A 12,047-nucleotide genomic window follows, 5' to 3' on the forward strand; every position below is an offset into this window, starting at 1 on the left:
CATCCCAAAAAATATTTGAAATTTAAAAAAATAAAGAAAAATTACATGAAAAATGTCAAAATTAAAAGAATTAACTTTAAAATTTCAAATAAAAAATAAAAAATTTGAACATTTAACAATTTAAAGAGTAAATAATAAAAAATAGAAACTAAATAGAAAAAATTAAAGAATGGAAACTTCTAACAATGCATAAATAATCCCAATTAGATTTGACAATCGGGTCAGCGGGTTGACCCATGAATTAACCCATTTTTCGGAATGGATCGGGTCATATTCACATTCGGGTAGCAAAATATGTGACTCTTGCCTTGTTTTTTCGGGTTGGGTTGGGTCGGATCGGATCGGGTCCTAAGTTGGGTCAATTTTTTGCCAGGTCTATGGGTGGTCTTGTTTTAACGATTTTGACATCTTTAATTTCTGATGAGAACGGGAAAAGAGAGATGGAGAGGGGGTCAGGGGAGGGAGCGGGTTGAAGAGGGAGCGGCTTGAAGGGGTCAGGGGAGGCCTCATACATCGTTAAAATTTCAAACCTGGTAAAAGAGTGGCGTAGTCCTTTAGGATTGGAGGTCGCTGGTTTATGCAGCAACTGCGGGTGCCGCAGATGTAAGCTCCATTAAGGCATTAGCCAAGGAGATTTTTAAATAAAAAGACAAATGCAATAGGCCCTCTAATAACTAATAATCCTGATACAACATGATTTATTACATATAACATACTTTATACAATTTTTGTTATACATAATGTTTTTCATACATTACGTTTTCTTTTACAACCTATTCACTTTCGCAATCAAAATACTTTATACAAAAAGTAGCGTAATCCTAATTCCTAATTTCTCAATGTCAGTTTTGCCCATCGAATTGAATGTTATTATTTTCTTATTTTTCTGAACATTTTTGTCCTTTAAATAAATAGTCTATATTTAGGGGGTGTTTTTCAATATGTATGATTTTGTTTTTTCAAGACATAAATCAATTACCACATCAGGCGAATGCCCCTTAGTTGGTTTTGTATTTACTTCTTGGCTCAGTTTGAGAAGAATACATATACAAATATGTGAGAAATTGCAAATACAGGTTTTGAAATACAAAATATAAGGATTTGTACTGTGCATATTTGTATTTGCATTTTTTTTTTCAAAATCGCTTCAGGGGCCAATTTAGGGCTTCTCCACCCCCTGAACCGGCCAGACTCCCGATACACCCACTATAAGGGTGTATCAAAAGGGTTCCGGAATGATACATACCAGTCGATACTGACCAATATATATCGATACTTTGAACCTTGAATAGAATATTATATGCTACTAATTCTGACCCACTTCTTTTGTCTTCAAATTATGAAGTTTTTCTCTTTTATTTATCGTTTCATTGTGGAGATAACTAAGAGGTTCTCTGTGTGTCTTGCGCGTTTAAAGCTTAATTAGTTCACATATGCAGGACCGTGAACAATTTATGGAGATAGCAACTTAGATCAGAGTAAGGGATGAAGAAATGACCATAAAAAAGTAAATGACTATTCATCCAAATAAATAAATAAATAAAGGCCTGTTAACAGCTGACTTAGTTGAATTAAAAACTGAAAAACTTAATGCTTTTTATTGCTTTGTCTTTTAGTGAAGAGGTCCTGGGCTCCTCAATGGCTTTGGTCGTAGAACAGTGACTCAAACTGAACTTGGATACATTGTTCCATGGGACAAGCTGGTTCAGCAGTCAATTTGTAGGGGTGTTCATAAAAGAACTGAAAACGAACTGAATTAAAAAAAAAATTAATCGAAAATACAGTTAATTAAACCGAATGGTTCAATATTTTTCAAAAATGAAGGATCGGTTTGGTAGTTAACCAAACCAACCTGTATATATTATATGTATATATGCATTATGTTTTTAATATATATCACATATTATTTATATATATATATATATATTTATAATATATATTTTAAATATAAAAAACTGAAACTGAAACCGATCAACTGATTAATTGATAGTACCAATTCGGTTTTGATTCAGAAAATTTAAAAAAAACCCCATAATTCCGGTTCAGTTTCAAAAAATAACCCACAGTTGGATTAACCTAAGGATGAGCACCCTTATACTTGGGATCAAATCCCACTGTCATTAACTCGTTACAAAGCAGCCAAAGTTAGGCACATCCAAAATATGAACCATTATAGTGGTTATGTGCATCCTGCTCTTCATAGGAATACGGCATGTGATAAAATAAAACATCCATATACCACGCCATCTCTCATTTCAGTTTTTTCAGTTGGTGTTGCTGGCCATTTTTAGTCAGAAGTTTGGATTTGCTCCTCACAGAACGATCTCACACTGATCTTACAACACGTTTCAGTTGTGTATAGAAAACATCTTTCCATAAATAAATATTTTCAAGCACGAAAATGTTCATGTTGCATGACTAACGTTTTATAAGGAGCATATCCTAACTCATTCAGTCAGATATCATCTCAGGAGAGTGGAGAGAGTTTCCACTGTTGAAGCTCTTCCTTGTAGTGATGTATCACTACCGCCAATCCTCTACTAATTTCATCTAACACCACACATCTTACCATGAGACTGAGACCCACTATAAAAGTGGGACCTGCCATGTATGAGATATGCAGCTGTGAGATGTTACTAGGGCATTGGAACATATGAACTCTAGTCCAGCATTCTCTTTCTAATTGTCCTCCTCTTTTGAAATGACCTTACTCTTTCTCCAGTCTGAATCTAGTCCTCACAAAGCACTCCTCACACTGATCTCAACATGTCCTGGCCACACATTGGTGATGAATTCGGCTTCTATCAGGGCATAGCCCATTCGAGCACTACGAATATCTCCTTGCCTATTTGCTTTATTTCATTTCATGGGGAGATATTCCCAATACAGATTGTAGAAGGCGATTGAAATCGTTGTGGATACGGGCTTGCCCTGATGGAGGCCGATCTCATCGGTGACTTCTCCAATCATGGGAAGATATTCCCAATACATGATTGGATGTGGCTGGTCGGGGTGAGGAGCACATCCCAATTCCTCTTTTTCAACACCCTGTCATACAAGGGTAATTTTGGCATTTACTAATGTTGATAGAATAACATCGGCATTTTTCTGTTATCTTACGGTGTCACAATGACAAACCTTCAAAGTTCGTAATTTTCAGGGTGTGGTTCAGCGACTCAAAAACTTCAGTGGAGATTCCAGCAATTTACCCATTGTTATAATTCTTTGCCTCCGCTGCAAGGCAACTCGCTAGCTAGCAACTGAAAACTCAAAAGAGCAGAAGGTCAGAAACTCGCTTTGATAATTGGACTTTGGATACTCTCTGAATCTAAAAATTATGGACGAAGACGCTGCCCGTCGCCGGACCGTCATTGCTGAGTATCGGAAAAAGCTTCTACAGCACAAGGAGCTCGATGCCAGAGTAAGAGCAGGTTCGTACAAATCAGGATCAGAAAACCTATTCTTTTTCCTATTTATCACATCCAAGGGCAATCCTTTCTATAGACCCATATAGATGGGGCAAGACTTAGATGATGATGAGATCCTCTCCGAAGCTTAGATTTAGTAGGAAAAAGTTCATTGACAAAATTACTAGTTAAGCATTTTAAATTAAATAGGTAACGTGTCCAAACTGCATTTAGTTCTTCTGTGCGTTTTTCTTTGGGTTTGTATTGAATACTTGGTGGTTAATTACCGTGATATTTTATATGACTGGGGAATTTACAAATTGGGGAAGGGAACAAAAAGAAAGCCCTCCGCCTAGACTCTAAAGAAGAAAACGGAACAAAGAAAGTTGTTCTGTAACTAGCTATAGGAAAAGAAAAGAGGGTTCTTGCAAATGTACCTGTGGAAGATGTATCCATACAGAAGTCAGCACAAATTGTGCCGTATATAGATATTTGCTCACCTTGTTTCTGTGCATCAGTTATAATGTCATTTTGGAAAAGCACACACAGGTGATGCTCAATAAGTGGGGATGACATGTCTTCTGTTAGTAACTGCAACATTGCATGCTTATGCTATGTCGTGGATATGGTCACATGGTAGCAAAATTTTAATTTAGAGTCTTTCTTGGAATAAATAGCACCATACTTAAGGAACTACATTTCCTTTATTGGTGAACAACAACAACGACAATAAAGAAAATGAAACTTATCTGATCAACTGAGATCATATGATGTGATGATAATATCTATTCATTGAACTGACGTGGTATCTGTATATTTAATTATTTTCACTTTGAACTTTTGATTTGTGTTCACAGTAATTACTACACAATAAACCATGTATTGATTTATGTATATGAATGCTAAATGGATGACTCTTACTTTACCTTGTTCTTAATGTTATAATTTCATCAACTTGAGCATGACATTATTTTGTGAAACAATAATCCATACAAACCTTACTTCTTCTTCTTCCAAAAAAAAAAGAATCTCTTTACCCCACCGATTATGCCAATAGACATAACATAATTGCACTGAAACTGAAAATGTGCAGTGAGGGAGAATTTACGTTCTGCAAAGAAGGAATTTGCTAAGACTGAAGATGATTTGAAGTCACTCCAGAGTGTTGGACAGATCATTGGTGAAGTTCTGAGGCCCCTTGATAATGAGCGATGTAGGTTTTCATTCTCCTTGGAATCCACTAATAATTGTTTGAAAGTTGTTCGCAAAACTTCATGTCAAAAAAATTCCCTTTTGTTTCAATTTATGTTTTTATTATGCTAGAGGATATTGATGTATTTTGAAGAACTACCAATATAAGATATACTTTTTTTATTAAAAAATAACAGATTTTTAAAGATGACAAAAGACAAAGGTTTTTGAGGAAGTTTGATGATTGTCCCTGATGGCATTTTACGAGCTGTTGCTTTTCTGTCCATTTTTTGACATTCTCTGACTACCAGCCAACTCATTAAAGTGCATTTTGATTGATTGGATTTCTGATTTATTCTCAGTGATAGTTAAAGCAAGTAGTGGTCCAAGGTACGTTGTTGGATGTCGCAATAAAGTAGATAAGGAAAAGCTGGCAGCAGGAACTAGAGTGGTTCTCGATATGACAACCCTCACAATAATGCGAGCCCTTCCACGTGAAGTATGTTATGATGTTAACTTGTTTGAAAAGCACCAGAAATTGGAAATGAAAGGCACTAGAATTCTAGAAATTGGAATACTGCTAGTTAAAGTCTTATTTCATAGTTTCATATATATGAAATGGGAATGGAAAATGAAGTCCTAAGTCATGAAGATCCTGGTAATGAGGCAGTTATTATTTGGTTCCAGGTTGATCCAGTTGTTTACAACATGCTTCATGAAGATCCTGGTAATGTTAGCTACTCTGCTGTAGGTGGATTGTCTGATCAAATTCGGGAACTCAGGGAATCTATTGAGTTGCCTCTTATGAATCCTGAACTCTTTCTTAGAGTAGGGATCAAACCCCCAAAGGTAATATTTTTATTATGTGTAAGTTTAAATAACTTAGAATTCTTTGTTTGTTGGGCTATCAAGAATCTTTTTTTTTTTAGTTGTGTATGTGTATTAGAAATATTTTAACTATTAACGATCATGATTTCAATGGTCTCAGGGTGTTCTTCTGTATGGACCTCCTGGAACAGGCAAAACGCTGTTAGCCAGAGCGATTGCAAGTAACATAGATGCAAATTTCTTGAAGGCGGGTCAATTTACAAGAATTTTTTGATTTCATCTATAATCTATTCATTTTGTGTTATGATATTGCCTGAACCGTTTGAAATGACTTCAGGTTGTATCAAGTGCTATAATTGATAAATATATTGGAGAAAGTGCAAGATTGATAAGAGAGATGTTTGGGTATGCACGTGATCACCAGGTAACTTTTCCAGCTCTCCCAAATTACTCTTTTAATTGATGAGTGTTATTTTTTTTTTTTGGTTTTTTAACGTGTAGTATTTCATTGCTGTTAATCGATGTGTTATTTGAAAAAGGTTTCATTTTTAATTACTTTTTTCATGGGATTTTTTAACTGAAAGTTTGATTATGTTGTTCTTCTTTTGCTTGTCAAGCCTTGCATAATATTTATGGATGAAATTGATGCCATTGGTGGGCGGCGATTTAGTGAGGGAACAAGTGCAGATCGTGAGATACAGAGAACATTGATGGAGCTACTGAATCAGCTTGATGGTTTTGATCAGCTTGGGAAAGTATGCATCCTCATAACCTGGTTTAACATGCTTGTTTTAAGAATTTTGGGCGAAGTAGGAGAGAGTGTGTTATCAATGTTGGCTGGTGTTCTCTTTCTTTCTTTCCTTATTGTGGAGGGTGGGGAGTTCATATCCAATTTTGAAAGTAAGGATATCCATCAATCTTTTGAACCATGTCATAATTAAAACTATTTAAAATACCAAAATGACATATAAAGAGAAAACATTTCCAACAATATTCCACATATTCATATTGTACAGTAAAAAGATTACAAGGAAAAACGGAGAATTCAATATTCACCCAGTCAATCTATGTGGAAACTAGATTAGCTTGATGCTTTGATTGTTTTACCATCCTGGTTCAAAAGTCTTTCCTGAAGAGTCTGGTTTATAGCAATTTGTAGGTTGGTCTTTATTCAAGCTACACATTTTTTGGAGGTCTTGTTTCTTGATTGCCCAATACTGCTCCATACAACATTGTTGACAATTTTATAAAATTTTCCTTTTATCACATAGGGCTCTAGATGCACCCTTCCATTTTGCCCATCTGACTCTAATTATATGGGCAATATCCTTCTCAGTCTAGCTCATGAAATAGGTCACATTGAGATATCTCTTGGTCTCCAGTACTAATTGTCCATGATTACCTTGTTATCATCAGATTTTAAATTGCATAAATTCTGCTTTGGCCCTACTGAAAATTTTAAACATCATATTTCTAAGGTATCATCTATAAATCTCAACTTTTCTATCAATACTCTTAATAAGAAGATGGCTTCCATGGTTGATCTCCTTGGCATAAAACCAAATGCTGGTCTTATAAGTGTCTTATTTAACCAAGGTAGTGGAAGTGGGTGGTTTGGTATCTTCTGATCATCAATTTTGATCTCACCACCATTGCTACTACTGTTTTTTATACTAAAATTTGTAATACATGTATTTTGTCCTAGGCCAAGTCATCTTGAAATGCTTTGATTCTAAAGCATCTGTCCATTAGCTGTGTTCAGCGGCTTCAGCCCTTGTTTAGTCTTATCAATCAATGCTATATCATTAGTGAACAACATCCACCACCACAAGACTTCTTCTTGACTCCTATACTCCAATTCATCAACAACAAATGGACAGATATGAACTAAGTACTGATCTGCGGTGTAAATTCATTGTGATTGGAAAGTCTCTTGTCCACCCTTCCTCTTCGTCTCAATTCAAAACCTACTAGATGCCTTCTCTAGGAAGCCTATCATATGTTTCTTAATCATCAAATACCTGGTGGAGATTCTCCTCTACTCCCTAAACTTCTCTATTAATCTCCTAAATAAAAAGATAGCTTACATCTTCCCCCTCACAAAAAAGGGGAAAGTAAAGAAGAGAAAATAGATTCAATTGGAGGGAAGAAAACCAAATTATTGTAGAAAGATATTTATGCATTGAAACTGTAAGGATGCGATTGTATTTGCGATCTCCAAAACTGCTGTTTCAGTGTTAGGGGTTTCTATTAGCATTAGATGGTTGATCACTTGATTTGAATTAGTATTGCCAATACTTTTATTGATTTTACAAGTGACCCATTGAATGCGAGATCTGGTTATTGCAATGGAATAGGTCAAAATGATTATGGCAACAAATCGACCTGATGTCCTGGATCCTGCACTTCTTCGTCCAGGTCGCCTAGACAGAAAAATTGAGATCCCATTGCCTAATGAGCAATCAAGAATGGAGATCCTAAAAATTCATGCTGCTGGAATTGCAAAGCATGGAGAAATTGACTATGAGGCAGTGGTAAAACTTGCAGAGGTGAATGCTCTTTGTCTTTGAGAAGCACATAGATTCAGTTTTTTTTTTTTTTTTTTTTTAATTTAAATGTTACACATTGTCAGGTATCTTATGACTTTCATCCATTGCAGGGATTTAATGGAGCCGATCTTCGAAATGTTTGCACTGAAGCAGGGATGTCTGCAATCCGTGCTGAACGTGATTATGTCATCCATGAAGATTTTATGAAGGTAAATCTTTTTCTCCTTTTTGCCAAGAATGAGGGCATGTGCATGTGAAACATGAACCATGTCAATATTCTTTAGAAGATTGATGCTTGAATTTGTTGTAGTCCCTTTGATGCATCTCTCATTCCAACTGAGTGTAACCTTTCCGATGGGGAAATTTACTAGTTATCATGGTTGTATGGTTGTTACTACTGTATTTGGCATTTTCAGTTTTACTTAGATAGTCATTTAATAAGAATGTATGATGTCACTATTCAATCTGATGAAAATGGACAGATATCGTGAAAATAAACTTAAAGCATTATTAACAACCTAAGTGTCAGGATAGAGCCATTCTAACATGAATTACAGTTGATAATGGCATTGCATTGATTACTTGGTATAATGCAACTTTGCTATGATTATAACTAAATATTATGAAAGAGTTAACTCTCAACAAGGTTAAAATACTCTCTTAACAAGCTTTTGTTCTAAAAGGTTTGACCACCAAGGATGATCCTTGGTTGGGCCAGGCTCCATCAAAGACGCAATATATTGAACACTTAAAGGAGATGAGTGTATCTAAGTGCACTTTGACTACAGCATGTCATAGCCTATGTTATAGTTGACTAATCAAAATTGGCCATGTTGCTCATGTCTAAATGCTCTAATAATGTGAAATCTTCTTTCAAAGATGGGTGACATGGCCTTTTGTAGCCAAAGTGAACTAGATCCATCTTTTCTCTGGTTATGCATGTGAGACATCTTGGCGTCATCTGTAGTAATTGTCCATGGTTAAGAGTCTGTTGATTTTTCATGTAAAGTTACTACTATTATGACTAGTTTCAGTGTTTTTCCTTTGATTTAGCTTCTAAGGTTCATTTCTTTCAGCACTCAACCACAACTGGTTTTTCTATATACTAGTTAAAATCATCCTTTTTTTCTAGTTCTTCTTTATAGTTATTATGTTGTTCCTCATTTCCTTTTGGTTCCACCAGTTTCTAACATAGAAAGAGCTGAAAGATTGCATCTTTTTTATCTGAAATATTCTGGTTACTTCCTAACTCCTTTTTCAGTGTAAAGATAGTATTCTGGTGAAACAAAATACACTCTTTTTTTTTTTTTTTTTTTTATAATTGAAACAAAATGCACTCTTAATAACAAATAGAATACATTTGCTAATTCACCAAGTAAAGTTGGTTGCAACTTGAAGGATATTTTTATGCATGTTGAACAGAAAGGTGTTTACTATGAATTTTAGGAAAAGCATTTGTGCCAATTCTTTTTTTTTTTGTTTTTCTATGGGGTAAATCTATGATGCTGTAAAGGTATGGTATGGACCAATCAAACACCCCCGTGAAGTGTGATGAATACCAAATAATTTCTTACCAGTTGATTGGCTATAAGTTTTTTCAGATATCGTGCTTTTCCGGTATCATAGTTAGACTCTTGTATGGGATCTCGGTCATTTTATTTTCTTTGAACAATTTCTACGGTACTTAAAAGAGTTTAACCAATCAGAATCACAAGTGAATTTGAATAGAATACCGGTTAATTGGTTACTACTTTGTTATGTGTACCATACTTTTTTCGGTGCAATAGCAGTACTCTTTTATTTAATATTAACAATGCTCGCATCAGAATCGCAAGTGAATTTGAATGGAATGCCAGTTAATCGGTTACTACTTTGTTATGTACCATACTTTTTTGGGTACAATAGCAGTAGTCTTTTATTTAACATTAACAGTACTCTTTCTGTCACTTTTATATTGTCAATTGAGAAACCAATGTATTTACCCAAAAAAAGAGAGAGAGAGAAACCAATGCTCACATCCTATGGGCTATGGCTGATTTGTTTGTGTGGAAGTTGATGCTTTTCTTGTTTCTTTTGGTCAGTTTCATAGAACCATTGGTTTGTTACACTTTGTATCACTTTTTTAAACATTGGTTATGCCCCACTAAAGTGCTCTGCCGTTTACTGCTGTCAGGCTGTCCGCAAACTGAACGATGCCAAGAAACTTGAATCAAGTGCTCATTACAATGCTGATTTTGGAAAGGATTGATGATGAATCGGAAGATACACTCTGCGTCAAGCCATGGATGTTGGGGCAGTGCATTCATAGTTTGTTATGTATTTCTTTCTTCCGACAAGAATTTCAAAATCTATTGTATTGATCTTGTAACCATGCTCTTTGGCGGCAGCTCTCCAACAAAGAGTTATCTTTTGCCAAAGATGAAGCAGGGCGAAGTGCTCCATTCTCTATAATCTGTACCAATTAATATCCGATGTGGATAATGGAGTTGGGACAAGTACCAGTCTACTACCCCTCACGAGTCACGACACATTGCCTGGTTGTGGCCGGAGAAGAGGTTTGTTTTCCAGGAAGTGGGGGAGGGTAAGTTGGTAGGTCTTACGAAAAAGAAATAAATTTGCATTCATTTTTTGGTATTAATAGATTCCATGAAAAAGAACAATTCCCGAGCGGTTCATTTATTTGGTGAACCGTGAAGTAATATTCTCTTAAAAGTTGGGTAAATTATTTGTGTGCCGAAAATCACTAATATGTAATGGAATAATATTATCCCTTCAATAATGTCATTTTTTTTTGATAAATCGATCATTTGTCCGGATAAATGTATTTACTCAGATAAGTTATTTATCGAAATGCAAAGGAGACCTATATATGGATCTTATCGGTCATGACTCATAACTATTGCCCTATTGGTAGGTTTTTTGAAGTTGGAAATGTGACGCAATAAGGTGTTTGATTTTATTTGGTTAATTGGTTTCTCAGGGTGTTGTGTCCTATTTGATTTTATTTGCTCCAAGGTCTTGTTTTACTTCTTAAGCATTGCAAAATAAACAGAACAAAAGCAAACCAAAATTTTGCACTGGACTCATTTGCACTCCTATCAATTAAAAAAAAATAAACTTGCGATTATTTTTACACCAGTGCAAATAAACTGAACTGCAAACAAACTTGGCCTTAAACTCAATAAATGTCATCTATCAAAGAAAAAAACATAAATATTCAATAAATGTCGTGTCCCCATACAAGGGTTTTGGTGACGCCAATAGCTAAGATAACTAGAGAAACATCTGGGCCCTTTTGGGTCTCCAATACCATGAAAAAGAGTCCTCGACCAGTTAGTCTCCACCAAATGGCCTAACTAGTAAAGCTATTTGACATCTCCATGCAAATTATACTTATGTGTTCCAATCGATATTATGGCTCAGTTTGAAAGGAATACAAATGCAATATCTAGAGTGTAAAACATTGCATTTTATATTATTTTGTATGAATTTGTACTCTATTCAAACAAATACAAAATTTTGCACTCTACATATTTGTATTTGTATTCCTTCCAAACTGAGCCTAAGGTTGTGTTTGGTTGTAGTGCAAATTTATTTGCATTAGTATAAATGGATGGGAGTGCAAATGTAAAAAATGTAAATTCTTGTTTAATTTGTTTTGGATATTACTTTATTCTGTTTCATGTCTTAATTTTCTTTTTTTGTACTGCAATCAAACAAAATAAGTTAAAATTTGAAACAAAAATATGTCAGAATTTACATTCAAATCATTTGCACTGCCATGGTTTTGCATCAGTGCAAATTTATTTGCATTGCAACCAACCACAGCCTAAGGGGCATATTTTGTGGACACGTTGCCATTGCCATGGTTTCCTAGCTGAAGTTCATCCGTGAATCCAATGTTGGGCACTTTTGGGATCAGACAACTTCACAACTTTGCCCAAGTATCTCTGGGTCTTTTATGGCTTTTCTCTAAACAATTTGACTGGCTCCTAGTCCTAGAGTCCTAGATCTGGCAATTGGGTTGGGTGGGTTAGGTTCGGGTTGGGTCAAGATAATGCAGGTTGAATTT

The 12,047-nt window shown here is 35.3% G+C and overlaps 1 protein-coding gene across 1 annotated transcript; it reads left to right on the forward strand.

Annotated features, from left to right (window-relative positions):
* The first annotated feature begins 3,120 nt into the window (after window positions 1-3,120).
* Window positions 3,121-10,774, forward strand: LOC148850803 (26S proteasome regulatory subunit 10B homolog A-like). The gene is made up of 10 exons (XM_088945277.1): window positions 3,121-3,431; window positions 4,501-4,620; window positions 4,961-5,097; window positions 5,286-5,447; window positions 5,587-5,673; window positions 5,764-5,850; window positions 6,044-6,181; window positions 7,784-7,975; window positions 8,086-8,184; window positions 10,149-10,774. The coding sequence occupies exons 1-10, from the start codon at window positions 3,338-3,340 to the stop codon at window positions 10,221-10,223; spliced, it is 1,191 nt and encodes a 396-aa protein (XP_088801403.1). The 5' UTR covers window positions 3,121-3,337; the 3' UTR covers window positions 10,224-10,774.
* Window positions 10,775-12,047: the final 1,273 nt, after the last annotated feature.

This window comes from Nelumbo lutea, chromosome 5, assembly GCF_056320005.1.
Source record: "Nelumbo lutea isolate HS-2025 chromosome 5, American lotus-T2T, whole genome shotgun sequence".
NCBI classification, from domain to species: domain Eukaryota; kingdom Viridiplantae; phylum Streptophyta; class Magnoliopsida; order Proteales; family Nelumbonaceae; genus Nelumbo; species Nelumbo lutea.

Coding starts and splice junctions, on each gene's coding strand:
- LOC148850803 (XM_088945277.1), top strand. CDS start 3,338: ATGGACGAAGACGCTGCCCGTCGCCGGACCGTCATTGCTGAGTATCGG. Junction 3,432..4,500: donor CGATGCCAGAGTAAGAGCAG/GTTCGTACAAAT, acceptor GAAAATGTGCAG/TGAGGGAGAATTTACGTTCT. Junction 5,674..5,763: donor TAGATGCAAATTTCTTGAAG/GCGGGTCAATTT, acceptor AAATGACTTCAG/GTTGTATCAAGTGCTATAAT.